General features: G+C 36.4%; 1 protein-coding gene across 2 annotated transcripts in view; it reads right to left on the bottom strand.

The window, feature by feature from the left end:
* Nucleotides 1-1,002: 1,002 nt before the first annotated feature.
* The window catches only part of TTC13 (tetratricopeptide repeat domain 13), a 39,406-nt gene continuing 21,318 nt past the window's right edge, over nucleotides 1,003-19,090 (bottom strand). Inside the window, exons 13-23 of one of the 2 annotated variants that reach the window (XM_039707058.1) lie at nucleotides 18,829-18,959; nucleotides 18,325-18,457; nucleotides 17,758-17,850; nucleotides 13,459-13,542; nucleotides 11,946-12,030; nucleotides 9,561-9,670; nucleotides 8,064-8,199; nucleotides 7,316-7,395; nucleotides 6,092-6,170; nucleotides 4,536-4,615; nucleotides 1,003-1,165 (exon numbers count right to left, since the gene is read on the bottom strand). In XM_039707058.1, coding sequence (XP_039562992.1) covers nucleotides 1,042-1,165; nucleotides 4,536-4,615; nucleotides 6,092-6,170; nucleotides 7,316-7,395; nucleotides 8,064-8,199; nucleotides 9,561-9,670; nucleotides 11,946-12,030; nucleotides 13,459-13,542; nucleotides 17,758-17,850; nucleotides 18,325-18,457; nucleotides 18,829-18,959 — 1,135 coding nt within the window. In that variant the 3' untranslated portion in view covers nucleotides 1,003-1,041. The remainder of the gene's footprint in view (nucleotides 1,166-4,535; nucleotides 4,616-6,091; nucleotides 6,171-7,315; nucleotides 7,396-8,063; nucleotides 8,200-9,560; nucleotides 9,671-11,945; nucleotides 12,031-13,458; nucleotides 13,543-17,757; nucleotides 17,851-18,324; nucleotides 18,458-18,828; nucleotides 18,960-19,090) is intronic. The other variant, XM_039707059.1, reaches the window with a different exon arrangement.

The following is a 19,090-nucleotide window of genomic DNA, read 5'->3' as shown; positions in this document are numbered from 1 at the left end:
CACATTAGAACACAATCAAAGTATAAAGTTAGGCATATTTTCCAGGCTGCTGTTTTTCCATGAAAATAACAATTCTTTTCCTCCTTAATGAAATGTAGTAGAGGTTTCTTAAACTTTTAGACTTTCAAAGAGAAGAAGCAAACAGTGAATATTGGGAATACCTGTGTCACAAATGGACAGCATCCCAATTCTTTAATGAAAACTTACAAGCCTCCTTTATCCGTACTTGCAAAAAAATACCTACTTTTGCCCTTTACAGAAATTCTGATCAAGAAAGTTTAGAATTCATAATTCATTAGTACTAAACATACAGGCGGTCAAATTTGCCTTTATTATGGTTTGGTTAAGGAAACCCACCTTTCCAGAATGCTGCCAAGTCTGTCCAACAAAAAACTCAAGGAACACTAGCTAGTGTTCCCAAGGTACTTCAATCCTGTCAGTCTGTTAATAACTTCTGCCAACCACCACCATCAATGGGTATTTGGAAAGGGAGATTGTTTCTGACTTTTACTCACCAAGAGCCTAACTCCAAATAAATAATTGGTTTGGTTTTGTTTCCTAAGGATGTTTCCCTGAACCCCACTCTTTTAAGCTGCCATCTGTTCTTTCACTGGGCTGCACTACATGAAATGCCTATGTATTCTCCAGTTACTCACACATGGTAGAGCTCTTAAGTTTTCTGTGCAGAGGCTTTGGAAAAAACCAATGAGAAGTAGTATAGCGTTATTTCCAATGAAGATAAATTTTCTAATTTTTTTATTAAATAAATTTTCACCTGTAGTATACCTGATCAAGTTTCTTACTGCTCTTCAGTTTGGCCCCTCAATAACTATTTCTGTTAGTGTGTCTTAATATGAAAAAGCAGTTCTACTTCTTTTTTCCTCTTTAATATTGTTGGTCACAGAAAGATTTCTTCTACTGGTGATAAACAGTCAAGTAAGTTTGTTCTATTAAAAAAAACAAAATCAAACCATTTTGACCATAATTAGCCTTTCAAAATAATTTGCAAAGCAGTACCTCTTGGCCTTTTATTTGTATAAATTATACAACAACTATAGTTTTTTTTAGACAATGAGATGAGTCTGTATTTAGTACTTCAATCATCGTTCTCAGGGTTGGAAAAGTCTCTGATACGGATGGTAGGCTCTTGTAAGAAGGTGAAATACTGAAAGACAAAAGAAAAGTTATTTTTTAATGAGTTTTATAATTTACTTGCAAGTTAACATATTAACTTCGTTAACTAGACTTCTCCTCATCACCTTCTCTAACAAATTTGGGACCTGTGTGAAGAATCAACCCCTTGCAGGCTTGGGGCAGAGCGGCTGAAAGCTGCTGGGCAGAGAAGGACCTGTGGCTGCTGGTTGACAGCAGCTGAACATGAGCCAGCAGTGGGGCCAAGAAGGCCAGTGGCATCCTGGCCTCTGTCAGCAATAGTGTGGCCAGCAGGACCAGGGCAGTAATGGTCTCCCTGTACTCAGCACTGGTGAGGCCACACCTCCAGTCCTGTGCCCAGTTTTAGACACCTCACTGCAAAAAGGACACTGAGGTGCTGGAGTGAGCCCAGAAAAGGGCAATGGAGCTGGTGAAGAGTCTGGAGCAAAGTCTTAGGAGAAGCAACTGAGGGAACTAGGATTGTTTAGCCTGGAGAAAAGGAGGCTCAGGGGTGACCTTATTGCTCTCTACAGGCACGTGAAAGGAGGGTGTAGCCACATAGGGGTTGGTCTCTTCTCTTAGGCTAACAAGGGACAAGACCAGAAGAAATTGGCTCAAGTTGTGCCAGGGAAGGTTTAGATTGAATATTAGGAAATACGTCTTCATGGGAAGGGTGAAGACATTGGCATAAGATGCCCAGGGAAATGGTGCAACCACCATCCCTGGAAGTCATCAGAAGTGTGTGGATGCAGCATTTAGGGACATGGTTTAGTGGTGAACTCAATGCTGGATTAGCAGTTGGACTCAATGATCTTAAAGTTGTTTCCCAACCTTAATGATTCAATGATTCTCAGAATCTGTTGTTCACAAACAGCTCTTGCTTTTCATGACTACTCCGTCACCATACAGAATGAAAACAATGTCTACATAGAAGAGCTTTCAAAAGCAGCAGAATTTAAAGAAAAAATTTATTGATTTAAGTCTTCCAGCCTTATTTACCACATCTACTATTATTTGGCTACCGCAGATAAATTAGCCACTCAGGCTAATTACCTTCATATTATTACATCAAGTCCTTTGAGCCGTACTTCTTCAGGTTTCTTTTTTCCCCTCAGCAAAGTCAACTTTAGCATTTTCTCCCCTCTGGCTCATTTCCTCACCTATTATACATCTCTAATTTCACCCAGCAATTTCCTAGGTTCTACTACACTACAAAATGGTATTGGTTAAAAATACATTGTTTTGGCAAGGTTATTTTTAACACAAATTACTTCCCTGATCTGATTTGACATGGATTCATACAAGTTTCAACAGTACAGCTGAGGAAGTCAGAAACACCTGGGTAGCACTGAAATGTCTTAAGCTGACTTTACTCCCAAGAAGGAAGTTTCTCTTTGGTAAAGATACGTCTTTAAAAAAAACCAAACCAAAACCAGCATAAACAGAGGATTAATAAAGAAGAGTATGTAATTGAGAGAATTACAGAAAAAATTGTGGGAAGCATAAATATTTTATATTTCCAAGACAAGCATGTCTCAATATTTGTGCAGACTACTTCTAATAAAACCCACAACTTGCTGCACCAGTAGTTTAGAAATGTCACTCCTTAATGAATACTGAATTTTACTTATAAATAAGTAAATTTTTAGCCTGAATTTTACAAAGATATCCTTGAATCATATTAGCCTTCTTCCTTTAGGAAGGGATTTTATAGTCTAGTGAAATTCACCAGGCTCAGAACCTCTGATAATAAAGTTAAATAACACACATCAGTATAGAGATGTCTGGCACTAAGAACAGCTGCAGAGTTCCACAGTCTCTAGGAACTTGGACCAGACCTCAGGAGGTATGGGATCTAAGATCCTGTACAAAGCAAGGTCAAATCAGGGTGTCACGACTTTATCCTGCCAAGTCTAGAAAATCTCCAGGGGTGGAGACTGCACAACCTCTTTAGGCAGTCTGCTGATGAAAAGATTAGGCCAAGTCTAAATGTTGTTTCAACTCATGCACACTGCTTTTTGTCTTCCCACCATACACTCACAGGTCCTGCAGAGCTGCTCTTAGATCAAAGTCTGATCTTCTCCAGACTGAACAAGCCCAGTTCTCTCCTGTTAAGGCATGTGCTCCAGACCACTGGCCATATTGGTGGCCCTCTACCAAATTTTTTCTGGTTTATTATGGTCTTTACTGCAGCTGAATGCAGTATTTTAGGTGTGGTCCAAAGTGCTGACTACCCCCTAAATCTGATTATCCAAACATCATCTTAATCCATCTAGTTGTCCTTATGTCCAGACTATAATGCGCTGTCTTGATATGAGAGTACTGTGGGACCCTTGCTGAAGTGAAAATAAATAATGTTGATTGTTCTCATCATCCCAAAAGTCATTTTTTACCACAGAGAACCATCACTGGGTCACAGAATGTTTGGTAAGCTCACATTGCTTGTTTTCTGTGACTTTTTCCTTCATATCAACTGAAATATGCTTTCCTACAGGACTCACTTCATGACTTTCCCAGGGATCAAAATGAAGCTGACCAGCCTATAGTTTCCTGGGTTTCCTTTTGGCCTTCCTGAAGAGGAAGTAACCAAGAATGTCTCCTGCTGTGCACCATGTTTCCAAGATTATAGATGACCCTGTAAGGACCTTGGCCAATTCTCTCAGAACTCTGTAAGTGTCCTGACCCTGACTTGAAACATCCTAGAACTAGTGTTGTCTTTGGCCTGATTTTTAGATTTTGTATGGGGAATAACAACTAGGGGACCAATCAAATGCACCCAATTCATAATATAAATTCCTTATCAATGTATGCAGTATTAAGTTATAAATTCATATGAAAATAAAAAATTTGAAGCATTACACAAAAGTCATGCACCTACACTAAGTAATGGAATTCTCCATATTTTAAATGCCTACCTACTTTGAAAACACTTATTCTCCGAATCAAAACAGAACTAAAGGATAAGCAAATTACTTTGGATATACAGTTTGAAGAGACCTGTAGGAGTTTTAGAAAAGGGTCAAAAATTTCCCCTTGCTTTTGTTCACTCATTGCCAGATATACTAATGATAAGCCATAATATAAAAAGACAAATTTGACCCACTGGATAAAAGGAAGAAAACATTAACCCAAATAATTTCCTAAGAAGATAATACTCACATAACTGAATGTCTAGACTACTAACTACTCTGTTAGACTAGAAATACACTACTGTGTGTGTAAATGCAAACCTTCTCATCAATTTCTAAACAGTGTTAGAAGATACACTGAATCCTTTACTAAACTCGTAATTTCTAAGTGACATTCCTCAGTATAGGTTTGAATTTTACATAGAGTCTTTCGTATTTTATTTCCCCATTCCTCATCTAAACAAAAGGATTTACCTTTTTAGATTCATCCAGCTCCTTGCTATTTTGGTAAATGCTTCAGACCCTGGTGCTGTCATGGCTTCAAAATCAACCAGCTGAAAATTCAAGAAAACAAAAGAAATATCAAGAAATTACAGAATTTTTAAATTCTCTAACTTACAGCCCCTAAGGAAGGGCTATGAGGACTTTGCTACCTATGTTCTTGGTAAGACAGGAGTAAGCTTACAAACCAGTCTGTGCCCTCACTACTTTGTCCTTCACCATCCGTTTGAAGCATTCAAGCCAGGCACTAAAATTCTCTGTGGGGTTTGCACACTCCAACACAACCAGTACTAGAAGCTACACTGGCCACGGCTACTGAATGACTTGCCAGGCAACAACAGGACTCTTGGCTACTGTGCACCTTTGACTTCAGAGCAGCCTGAAAATGCTTAGCCCTTCTAACAACTCAGGCAAAAAACAAATTCCAGTTTCATTCCACAATTTCTTCCACATCATGAGAGCTTTTCTAAAAAAACAAGTTTATTTGTATTCAGGCACACAGGAAAAATCCTCAAATGTAAAGATGTCCCCAGTATTCCTGTAAGTCAGAAATCCTGCTTAGTAATAATCCTGAAACACTGCCTGCACAAAATCAGTCAGCAAAATACTACTCTATCAAGTCCTAAGAAAATACTTAAGAAACCCCACAGAAGTGTTTTACCTTAGCTTGAACTCCCACAGAATGGGGAAGGTACCAGCTTAATGATGTACTGAAAATAAGCTTTCTTGGTGCTAACCAAATGCTGCTTGCTCTTAAAAGCTACTAGAGTTCATTGCACTCAAAGGAGTACATTGTTTTCAGGGCTTTCTAGAACAAAAGAGAAAATCACCCTTTCTTCAGTTATCCATGCAGGGTATTTTCTCCAACAACTTGGATTCTTACTGGAATTTTACTGATTCTTTTGACAATACATTAAATAGACAGAGGTGTTCTCACTCCTTTCATGCTGAAAAGGTAATACAGCTAACAATCCCCAACTGTCGAAGAAAACTAAATCCTTTATTAAACAATGTGGTATAATACTTAAATGGAGTCACTTGAAAACTAGGACTTGGTTTGATTTCAGCAGAATACAGAGGGGAAGGAGAAATCAAGAGAAGTTGTAATCAAGCCCTAAAAGCTCTACAATACACTGAGAGTACAGACAGAAAATTTCTGCTGTGCACCAGAAGAATCACTGATTCTGCCCCAGTATTCTCAGAACTCTTCGCAAAGTAAGCTGAAAAGAGCAGCTCAGCACACTGGAAATGCTTCAGTAACAGATCTGTAATTCCTGTTGGACCAAACTACAATTTGACTAATCCACATTATTGCACATACCATCTCCAAATTCACCAGCTGTCAGAACAGCAATGGAATTTTCAATACTCTCTCAGGCTGCAAGATCTCATAGCATGCAGCTGACCCATCTCCAGCAAATAGGCATGCAATTTCTGTTCATTCTTACAACTCTTCCCCACATTTACAAGTATTATTTCCTCCATCAACACTGAGCTAATGTATTGATATTTGATATTTAGATACTTGCCTTTCCTTTAGGGATTTTTCCTGATACTTCTTTTCCACTTGCCATTAGTGCTCCCATGATCACTGAATAAGCTATCACACTAAAAGAATAAAATTAAAAGCAACAAATGGAGTAGAAGTCTTTCCATAATGCTATTTTAGACTACAAAAGAAATGAAACATAGTATTGTTTCATAGAAGGTAGTAAGATTACTGTGCTAGTAACTACTATAATTAGTTATTTTAGAAGAAAATAAACAAGCACAAAACATTTAAAAAGTGAAATCACTGTAACTGTCCATCTACACTAGAATGAAGTTATGACCCTATGGAGTTTTACTACTGTTTCTACATTAGTCAGAACCATATTTTCAGACTTTGGAGCGCTTGACTCCCCAGGGCTGAAAACAAAGCAGACTCATGTTCCCAAGACAATCAGCTGTAGCCCAGAAGTGTTTATGAACTCTACTCCAACAGAGCTAGAGGCACTGTAAAGCTCTTCAGCTATTTAATTTTAACTTAATTTTTCACTGTGAATCTCAGACAGAATGTCTCTTAATTTTTATATTCTATAAGATAAATGCCAAATCTGATTATAAAATCCCAAAATCTCAGGGGTTTTTTATACTGAACTGTATCTAGAAATAAGATTAAAGATGTTAAGTGCTTAAGTGCTTTGTGGAGCAGAGATTCAGAATAGTCTTAGATGTGAGCAGGTTTGCATTAAATTAGAATTCCAGTTGAAGAGTTCTGTGATATATGGAATTTTATCCTAGTTTCATTTGGTGACCTTAACAGTTGCAACAATTTACTAAAATAATATTTTAATGTACTTCATTAAAGTAAGTTATGCCAAAGTATATTTCACCTTAAATACACATTTCAGAAAAACTTCCTAAGTGAAATTACAGTGGTGTAACACAATATGGATTAGAAAACCAAGCATTACAATTTAAAAATAACCCTTCTCAATGTGTGAGCTGATGTTGATAAATACTGCGTTGACACTACTCATCATTTTAAATACACATGCAGCTATGAATAGTTACCATTAGCAATTCCAAACTAGCTCTTAAAACAGTACCAAGTCAGTTCCCATTGTCACAGCAGCACAAAAGGACAAGCTGTGCAGAGCACACAGCTCTATTAAAATATTAATATTCAAAAATACATTAAGATACTGCGAGGCATGGACATCATACAGCAGGCATTCAAAGTAACAGACATGATGAATACCAACACTAACCTGGATCCTCTTGAAAGTGGCATTAAATTATAGAAGTAATACACTAGTGACAGGATCAAGTTGCAAACAGCATCTACTTCCTAAGAGAAGAAAAAAGCATGAATTAAAGATAATTTAATAGCCAGGTAATACCTTACAATGGTACACATTGCAAAGTCTTACATTACCACAAGTATTTTTTAAGAACCATTTCAAATGTAAAAATGTCAAATTATGAAATTGAAGTCTAATTAACAGAGGTTTGAACAAACTACTTTATTGTATCTTTAACATTTGGGTGAAACACAGTTCATCTACACACCTATTAAAGGATGAAAAAGGAAAAGCACAAGCTCAAATGTAGTCAGACTGTCCTAGCACATCAAATCAACACAAACACCATTCTAGTGCTTCTCACGAACTTTTTACTCATCTTATATGTAACCACCATGAGCCAAACCCCAAACAGTACTTACAGGGATGATGACAAAGGTGAACACAGACCCATGAGAAAAATAAGAAAAAACCAGAACACACAGTAATACTGAGACCTTGCCTGGACACTCTCTAGTACTGCAGGCAAAGCCCAGCAAATTTTAAAGTAACAGATAGAATTATAGCAACTTCTTATGGTACTTGTCATAACTGGGTTTAAGTAACTTTATCTCCTATAAACTCTGTCAAAAAGTATTAGCACTAGGACTATTAAACAGAGAACATAAAAACATAAAAGGCTTTTCTAATGAATTAATTCCTTGAACAGCCTTACCCCCAGCTCTGCAGATAGAATTAGAATTTTTCCTTTAGCTGTTAGATCCTTATAAAGTGCATCTATTTCTGCATGATACAGCTGTGTTCTCTCTTCTGTCGTCTGAGTTTCTACTGAAAACAGTATGTTCCCCACTCTGTTAAGCAAATGAAAAAGAAAAGGAGGTAAGACATTTTTTGAACAGAACTCGATGCATATCCATGGTAAACTACAAATCTACCACAGTTACACATCACCTTTTTATTACATTCCTTAAGCAGGAGATTATGTGCATTACTTCCCATTTAATTTAAAAAAACAAAAAATCACTGAATTAAAGATGCTACATTAGATCCTAAGTTTGAAAGGATATATAAAGTCTGCCACCTGATCACAGATGAAGTATTTCCATTGAAGAACACCTGACAAGCATTAGTGTTTTACTTAAATTCTGGATAAAAATAAGAAATTAAATTTAAAATGAAATTTTCAAATATCTTCACATACTTCAGATTTTTGTATAGAATGTAGAGTGTAGTGTTCTTAATTTCTAAACTACCAAAACAGGATTGTTTTAGTATAAAGGAGTTACAAACTATGGATCAAAACAGATTGAATGACACTGAACAAAATTTATTCAGAAAAAAGTTAGGCTATTTACTGACACCAAAATGTTTTCCTCAAAATAGTGAGGCCATATATTTAATGCCCTTTCACCATATATAAGCCTGTGATTTAGAATGTAAAATAAAAAACAAGAGGTACATTAACATTTTAGCAGGGAAATTTGGATTCCATGCCACTCATTGAAAGCACACAAATTTTGGGAATAATCACAACGCATAGAATTTTAAGCTTCTTTAATTAAAGTTTTTATTTAATAGTTTGACAGCACTTCTGAGCTTCAGACTTGCTCAATTTTTAGAAAGACAAGCAATCAGAATCCATAAAGTGAGACATTTACTATTTCAGCCAGAGAGTGACCCATAGCCTCCTGATTGTATTCTCATACATTCCGGTACTATTTAAATTTTCACTTGCAGATGGAAGGTCCACAAATATCTCAAACATAAAAAAAGTCACAATCTCAAATAGAAGACAGTGTCCTCTATTATTAGATCACAGAAATTTCCATTCCATTCAGGACTTCTCAGTCAATACAAAAGACAAGGTCTCACAAGAAGAAATGCATTTTTATATGTATAAAGACTGAGGTATTTGATATTTTTCCCCTTTAGGCATTTTATAGTCTAAGCTGAAAAACAGGGTCTCTTTTCACTTTTGTGCTCTATGTTAGAGAATCAATTCAGTTCCATCATTGTTATCCAAATTCCCTTCTTGTTGAAAACACAACAGGAACCAAGCCCTCAAATGAATAAACTTTAATTATTTACAAAAATGCCACTAGTGAAAAACAAAACCCACTTTATGTGAACAGAAATGGCATTTCAGAGAATTAATTGCTAAATAGTTCACCATTGCTTAATGTACCATAACCCTTGAAAACAGCAAACATACTTATCTCCTGTTATTGTAATTGTGAATCCATCATATTCTTTCCCTTGATCCTTCAGGCTGGGGACTTTTGTGTTCACAGTGAACCCATCTCTGGTTTTACTATTAAACTGCTTTCAAAAGAAAAAAAATAGTAATATTAAAGGTAGCAGAGACAGAGACTGCCTACCTACTGCTTTGAAGCACATAAAATGTATGGAGTAGAAATGAATGTGGACAAACTTACAGAACTGAACAAAGTTACTGTCAGTGACATTATTTCATTCATCCTTTATTTCCTTCTGAATGGAAACCATAAATACTGAATGAGGCACAGTGGCATTCAACTTTATAACTAAATAGTGAATAAAACACACTGTTTATGAAAAGCCACTGTACAAACAGTTCAAGTTGTACAGATTCGTCCCCAAACTGCATGTTGATGGTGACCTTTTGGTGCAGCAATGTAAATGGAAAAGCAGGAATTTGAGATCCCACTTTATGTTTACACTAAGAAGTGGCTGCATTAGTCCAAGTGTGAATTCCAGAATACAACTCAAAGCAACAGTTTCTTAACTGTGATCCAGTTTCAACTGATGTTTACTCTCATCAGAAGGAAAATATCTCTAGGTTAAGAATTTTACTCTAAGAGTAACACTGTAGCCACAGAGTTGTATAAACCAGACAGTACTGCATTTAAGTAAAGCCAAAAGCCCAGCTTTCCACATACAGCATTCGCCAGCAACCCAAATAACCAAATTACATCACTATAAGAAAGACATTCATTTCATACAGGCACTAATAAAGACTAGTATGCACTAGCATTTACTCATGCAGTTATTTATATTAACCCAAAACCTGTGATCCAGGGTGTTTTGTTTCAAGAGAATCTGCATTTATTTTAAAGGAACAAAAATTCTCTAATGAGACAGCATTGCACTTTGATACAGTTTGGAACAGGATGCAGAAGACTCAAACCCGACCAAAACATACAGGTATGGAAACTGGGAAGAATATTTGCTGCCAGTTAGACATTAACTTTGAAACAATAATGTATAGTCCACTATGTTTATATATTTTCATCATTTTCTTGGAGTAACCTGTATTTTTAAAATCCACTGGTAGCATTTTTTCTGGCCTACAATTAAAAAGTAACCAGATTGCACAACATGTGTGTCAAGAGGCAACATTTAGCTGTCCGTCCACCCCAACCTCTACTACCTCTTCAGCAAAAGCTTTTTTTAAGGTTTGTATCCATTTGGCTTCATATTTCAAAGGCAAGAACAGGACAGTAATATAAAAAGAACCTCTTAAATTAGGGTGTCTTCAAAGAACATATATTCATAACACATTGTAAAACCCAGAGAAAAATGTAGTGCTTAAACCACAGAGCTCCTGCAAAGATAATTGTAGCGCACGAGTGAGCACTAGTATCAAAAACACATCCAAACCCAGACAGTCTGTCAGGAGTAGCAGCAAGGCAGCTTCAGAGATCTCTGCTCTATGGCAACCCAGCTGCTTTGCTTAGATACAAAATTCCAATGTGGACACACAAGATAAGAAAGTAAAGAATTTGTCTCTATTTAGCATAATGGTTTCTTCCCAAATTTTATTCTGCTCCGATTAACATCCTGTACAATTCTTTAAAAAGACACACTTTGTAACTTTGTTTCCCCATCCCCAAATACTTACACACTGCTCACCCTAGATTAATTTGAAGGAATGGGGGGAGGAAAGGGGAACAACTTTTACTTAAACCCAGCTCAAGCCTTACTACTCAAGTTAAGATAAAGAGTATAAATCATTTTGCAGGTCATATATCCAAAGCCTTTCTACAAAGACCACCAGCAGGAGGAATAAAACCTGCAAGTTTCCCACTCCTTTTTTGCAAAGTCTTCCTAAGCTCAAAAATGTTATCCAAAATTTCATTTTAACTATCAGTTACAAAGAGCAACTATTCCTCCACTTCCCTGTGCCAGCCCCACCACATACTGAGCTGCACCAATGAACCTAAAAGTAAAAAGAGCTTCCATATTCCTAATCTTAACAGGCATATCAATCAATGTTTTTCATTCCTATTGTACAGGAACAGAGTGAGCCCACTATGGCAGATGTGACCACAAACCCTCTTGGGTTGAGAAAGTTGCTTCAAAGAATTACACTTAACGTTTTTGTTTCCCATTGTTTTGTTACCAGTTCACAGGCCAAGGATTGCAAATATACATCACCTATTCTCACATATCAAAGGGAAGGTCCAACCCTATATATCCAGATTTGGTGTAACCTCAGCTAGAATTTGCAGTTACCCATTTTAAGTTTATATACAATGGTTTTATTTTGAGGAACTGAATATCTCCCAGAATACATTTTATGGTTTTTACCATATATTAAAGTTTTTCTGTAATTTACCTTCATTATTGGAAGAAGATCCTCTACTTTATGTACTTTTTCCAAAGCTTCTCGAACCTCTAGCAGTCCTTTTGGATTATTAGCACTGGAAAAAAATTAAATATGAAATACAACACTTGAACACATGTAGCATTTCTGGAAATTCATGTACCTTTAACCTAATCAGCCATAGTGAAGTAAGTTATTGAAAGTTAATTATTTATTTTCTGAAAATTAGTTCCTTTATACTTGTCAACATGATTTTCTATATTTCAAAAAGCAGTTTTCTCCTGTATCAGTGCTACTTATTTTTTTCAGCTTCAAACCTCAATTTCAGTACTCAGATTTATCTTATTCTAATCAACTATTCTGTCTTACTCTTGCTGTTAGCCGCTTTAAAGCATCAGTGTTTGCATGAGTGTGTATGGGCAGGGGGTTCTAGGAAAGGAAAGATGGAAGTAGAAGAGAGCTAAAATTACAAATATTCTTCACAAAATACATGCATTTGGGTAGCCTCAAAGGCAAGTAAATACTTCATATGCAGGCACAGCTGGATCATGAAGAAATCCATTGAATTACTGCTCTAATAATTATTAATTATATTAGACAAGATTTTTTAGAACAGAATTCTTTTAGAAATCACACCACAAATTGGTCTGGTTTAAGGTCAAATGCTACTGAGCTTACTCTGAACAAACTTCCTAGCAAGAGATGACAGACTGCCAGTTACTACAGAACTTACATATTTTCAGCAACTATGATAAATTTCTAAAACTTGAACATTTTCAACTGTTACAAGAATTTTCTGCACTTTCATTTTTTGATATTTAAGTAGCATATTGAGATTGAGAAACAGAACTCAGTATTCAATAAAAGTTACCAGGCCAAAGGAAAATTAGAGCATTTAAAGCAAAAAGTTGGGGTTTTTTTGTTATCAGAATACTGTACAGTATTCAGTACAGATACCAATGTCAATTTTCATATTACCTTTAGCCATATTATTTCATTCAAGAGTCTACAAATCTCTTCATCTACCAAGCCATCTATGTAAGAGATAGTAAAGAGTCTCTGCTCATTTAAAACTACTTGTCAAACACCTGTTTCAATGAAAATTACCCTCCATACCTTCATTTCTCTTTTTTTCCTCACTTCTTAATAAATTTATCTCAATCAAGTACAGAGTAACTGTACTTGATTCTACCAGGATGAAACCCAACATCTTTAATAAATCATATGCTTAGAAAAATAGAGATCCAATAATGACAGAACCATGGCTACAATTTGAAAACAGATATTAGTTTCTAGGTATACTATAATCCACAGGGGTTTTTTTCTATTAATTTAAGTCTCTTTATGTGGCAATGAATACAATTTTCAATTTTCAGCAGAAATTAAAACAATCATATATGCTAAGGAAACCAGAACTTACTAAACTAAGAAGAAATCTTCCAGACTTTCTGAAATAAATATTTTGTAAAATTCAGGTCACTATTACCAGGGGAACAAAGCAGGGGGCAAAAAATTTGTAATTTACCCATGATAAACAAGGATCCTGTCTTTGATAAAATGAAGAATTTTCTCAAAGTATTCCAGGTACCGCATGTTAATGACCTGTCCCCTACAAAGAAAAGAGAGGGTTTTTTGAAGTCTTGTTTTTCAACCCAACATTCCAGGACACAAATATTACTCATTAATATTTGCAACAATTTTATTCACAGTTGCTCTGTAAATTAAAGGAATGAACCATGTAGGATTTATCTGCATGGTGAATTGCCAATTTCCCATTTGAAGTCGAGATTACATAGTGAACTTGCTCAAACTCAAACTCATGTATCATTAGAATTGGTGTTCTCTGATAAACTACATTCCATCATATTTCTCCATTTTTAGTGTGCCTGATTCCAGCAGATCTTATCTATATATTACAATTATCTATTTGTACAAGATATAATCTTCCCTAGACTCATAAATACAACTCAACTAGAAAATTCTCAATTTGCACATCTAGAGAACCAACATGCCTCAGTTTACATATCTGGCAATACACATGTTGATCTGCTCTGACTGTCCAATATATACTTCTTTATTCACCTTTGTCCCTCTATATTGGAAGTATTTTTGCTTTTAATCCCAACAGTTACAAGTAGTAACTGTAAAACAAAAACATTAAGAGGTGTTGTATTTTCCCTTGGACTACTTAGTAAAAAAAAAAAGAAAAATCAATACTAAAATGTGGTAGAAACCTGTTAGAATTATAACCACTCTGAGAGGAAAAATTACATACCATTACTGCATTTGTAGAAGTCCTTCCTCTTCTCCCAGTCTACAAAACAAGATTTTATAAAGCAAGTGTTATGGCTCTCTGAGGAAGCAAAACCACTGTCAATCACAGGAAGCCGTGTAAACCTAGCATTTTCTTTCCACTTTAAGGGATTTTTGTCAGCTCAAGTCCCTGTCTAATGTCTCACTTAACAGTCTCTCACCTTAGGAGGCCTAGTCTCAGAAAGCCAGCAGAATCAGTCCTCAGAAACTGAACAGAATTAGAACACATACACATATCTGCACACAGGAAAGGGAGACAGGGAAAGTGGAAGGATGAAGACAAATCTAATATACATAACTTGCCCTTGTTGTACGTCCCATCCTTTCCCATCTGTATTAAAAAAATATCTGTACAACAGGCAGTAGCGTGTGAGTATAAGGAAGTGCATTCTCCTTTAGTGTCTTGGAAAATACCTCCAAAGCAGACCTATCTTTTATAAGGCCATCTAGAAGCTGTTGTACCAAGAAAGACTTTTAGTGGGTAGTCAAAAGGGATTTGTGTTTATTCCCATTCTTTCTTCTTGTTTAGTAAGCACTACCACCAAGAATTCAAAAGTTGCAATGCTCCAGAGTGTCTTTTTTTTTTCATAAGAACATTAAGCATATCATGAATGTTTAGCTCATCACAAATCCTTGCTTTGTCTATGAAAACAGCTAAAGCTTTCCAAAACATTTTCTCTACTTTAAACCAAACTTACTAGCTTTGATCATTTAAGCCAGAAAGAAGATAAGCCAAATTCCCTTGGCTTATAGATCCTTGTCTATAGACCAACAAAGAGACGGCTGACACACTTACATCTTGAGAACATGAAGATCTGAAAGCCTTTCCAAAATTTGAAGCACAAGATGTTTCTTTTGTATCTTTTTAAAAAGGTCCCCGAATTGACTCAAAACAAACAAAAAAAGGTTTTTGTTTTCTGACACACTCCAAACATTTTGCCAATTTGGAAAAGAAAAAAAATTTAAGTCTGCAGACACTGAATGCTAATGCCTCCATAACAAGACTCATTTGACAGGAATCACGGAACAGTAGTGGACTTCCAACGGAAAGAATACGAGTAAAGCAAAAGGTTGTGCTAACAGACAAGTAATCCAAGTATTTCTGGCCACAGAAATTCCTGGTGTACAGTTCAGATGAAATAAACCTAGAGACAGCTTGAGCTTAGCATGACTTTTAGATCTTTTACAAATGCTAGAACACCCAACTGCTGTTGCCACACTTCGTGTTTGACTCAACAGCTTTTATCTTAACATACGTAATAATCATTCAAACTGCTATTTGTCAGCCTAAGTCTACTGTTACACCTGTCAGGTAGCCATTCTATTTTAGAAAGAATTCAGCCTTAGTTATACAGCTGTGAGAATAACTTTCAAACCATAACCTAAATATAAAACAAAGTATATCTTCCTCAAAGACAGTCAAAAGACCATAAATCCATCTCAGTTATCAAGAAAAGGGTATTAGCTTTGTGCCCTACTAGTCTCTTCAATCAGCAGCTATTTTACAAGCTGAGTAATGTAAAAAGGAAATTATACAAATCTACGTAATTCTTTAAGAAGAAATTGTCATTTAGAAATCTGTGAACTAGAACATACTTCAAAACTAAAATGAATTTAAAAAACCCACAACCATTACCACTTAATATGTTAATTTATTTTATCCCTCACATTATGTGAAATAATCAGGATGGAGCCAAAAGCAGAAACAAATCACAACAGAAAGCTGATCAAAGAAAGTGGTTATTACTTAAGGCTGGAGAATGACCAAACCAGAACAGGTTTCCAGAGTCAAAAATAATGCAATCACCATCCAGTACTAAAGCATGAGCAACTCTTAAGCCAGTGGTATTTAGGCTGCTTCCAATCTACCGTTTCTTCAAAAAAGGCAGCAAACCAGTATTTTTCAGAGAACCACTACTTCGCTATCAAACAAGCACAACCAAAATGCTGATGAGATCCCCAAAAGGCTGAGCCAAACCAAAAAGGTTAGAACTAGGTTCACTGTGGGCCTACAGTTCTAATGTTCATGAAACTTACTTCAGACTTCTGTAAAATGACCAAAACAGCTGCAACAGTATATCTTCAGTTTTACCAGCATTCTCTGATGAAAGGAAAACAATTACCTTGGCCACTGCAAAACCAGAGTTCCTGACACAGAGATTCTGTACAAGAACATATTTCCGCAGATTAAATGTTCAGCATTAGTTTCAGGACATTAATTTTAAGTGTTGTTACATGAATGCCTTTCTGCCAACACAGATCACCTAGAAGTTAGGCTATTACTCTCCCATTAAGAAATAAAACCATGAAGAAACAGGTGAAGTATGGAATGCATCTCTGTCTCAAAGTACAGACGGCTGCCATTTCTGCTGCACTGTACATATGATAAGAGAGAAATGCAGCAACAGCAAAGATGGAAACAGCTTGGAGCCCAAATGTAACCCTTGGCTTGAGTGAAGAGAGAAGCCTGAGCACAAGACTGTTCAAAAAGCAGGACATCTTGCAAAGTAAATTATCTGCACTGGAGTTTAATGCTGCATTAACTACTCCAAATAAAGGAGAGGCTGCTAGGGTCCATTCCACAGACTGGAAGGAAAAGAGAGGACAAATTCTCATTAGCCTCTGCATATGAACATCAGAACATCACTATTTTTCTCTGCCTAAAATAATTCTTGAGAAGGCTTTGTTTCCCTTTTTCTCCTTTTCCAGTACAGCTTTTCAAAGAACAAAGAGATAGACATACATAAAAGCAGAATGACAGATCAAAGATTCAGTATCTCCTAGGAGGGGGTGGATTAGGATGAAACCTGACTGTATATTTACTTACACAAACACACTCTGCTCCTGTGATTGACAGTGATGTTGCCACATTGAGTCTATCACACTTGTACCACTTCAAGGGAGGTAGCACTGTCATGACTACAAATATCGAGTTTTGCAGCATGGGAGAAGATGGAACGTACAACAGTGGTTGAATATTTTAAATTTTACCTTTATGTGGAAGTGCAACTGTTACCTTTCACAGATTACTTATTCTGTCACTTTTGCTTTACTTTGGCTTGCCTTGGAAACAACTGTGAGTACTGTTTTTCCTCTTCACTGTAAATCAGTATTAAAACTAATAGAACAGCATTGTTTCAATACTGATGCCACTGCCTTTGAGAGGCAGCATTCACAAAAATTACAACTATGATGAACTTAATGAAATTTTTACATTTAAGGTTATTTGGGAAATAAAAACAGCATGTGAAATATGCATATTCTGGACCATTGTTAGATACTGCTATAACTCAGCTGTACAATTGAAATTCAGGGAAAAGAGGAAATGGTCATAAGGGAAAATTGTGCACAAATCCCAAATGTTCCATCAGAAATCATAAAATAAGTATTAAAGTAGAACAATAAGCACATATGCATTCAATACTGTAAAATGCTGTTTCACAAAGAGCTGGTAATTTCTGGTACAACCCCTCAGTGTGTGTGGGAATGCTGTTTGGTAAAACTCTCATACCTGATTAAGTTAATGTGATTATTGAAACCTCTGCTAAGGCTCCGGGCAGGCATTTGGTCCAGCCAAAGTACAGGCTGGTCAGGGTCAGCTATCCTACAAAGACAAAGGACATCAAGATTGGCACACATTTCAATCCATATAATATTTTAATGAAGCTTTCTTCAAAGACAGAACAGTTTTAGGCAAAAACTAGAATTCAGAGATATGGAAATGAACTTTTCCTGAGAAACGGGGCTTTTTGTTATAAAAACCATATGACTCAAACATTTGATGTTTCTGGAGTTGAAACTGTTAGTTTTTATTTGTGTTAGCTGCAATGGTCTCTCACAGATTTGCTTCAACTGGAAAATGCTATTCTGATTTTTTCCCTCCTTTATAGAAGAAGAAAAATGGAGTATTTTCAGAAGTGCACTCCTTGTACCTACCATCCTTTTCTTTTATCAGAACTTTTCTAGTTACAGAGTGGCAGCAAGTGTTCATTTTCTTGTGCATGACTGCAGCCCTTTGGTTAGTTGGAGCACTCATCACTATGACAATCAATCCAGGCTTGCCCTCTGTGACCATTACCTTCGCCACTTCACAGCAATATCAAACATATCTCTCCACTGCATCAGTCTGGTCTTCCCATTCATCCGAACTTTGGAGTTTGCCCAAGTCCGCTGCACAGCTTGCATTACTTCTAGAGTGGCCAATCCCATTGCTGAGGTGAGGCAGGAGGACAGAAGTACCAACAACAGAAACAGAAAACCAGTTAGAGCCAAATACTCAGTGTTGCACAGACAGGAAAACTGAAGTGGGAAAGCATTGTATTTACAGGAAAAGAATGGACAACATCAAAAAGACTGGGAGATCCCGATTTCCAGTGCCCAGCTAGGTCAAGAAAATGCTGACATAATTATTATTTTAAACTTTCTATCTGATTTGAAAGAACAGAGCATAAAACCAAAACTGGTTTTAGGTAAATACAGATAGATTAGTTTTGTAAATACAGGTAGAAAAGATACAGCATTCAATTATCACACTGACTCCCCACGTCCCCCCCCCACAATTTACCGAACATTTTCAGTATACCTCTATGTATCCTCTTATTTGGCAGAAATCCCGGTGTCTCATACTGCATCATGGAACCCAGATGATCAGCCACACATATGAGTTCTTGCACATCAGGCTTATAGCTTTCAAAATTCTGAAATAACACATCTCTTACAGAGGAGAAAAACATGCATCAGACATAGCTTGGCTATAAAAGTCCTGAAAGCATTTGGCAAACAAATCTGTGTTTTACAAATCTATACCATTTGTGTGAGAAACACTTAAAGGATAAAGAACACTC

This window comes from Passer montanus, unplaced genomic scaffold (genome assembly GCF_014805655.1).
Source record: "Passer montanus isolate IOZ18808 unplaced genomic scaffold, ASM1480565v1 scaffold2, whole genome shotgun sequence".
NCBI lineage: Eukaryota > Metazoa > Chordata > Aves > Passeriformes > Passeridae > Passer > Passer montanus.
Note: the sequence above shows the minus strand (reverse complement) of the source record. Positions and strands in the feature narration are given on the sequence as shown.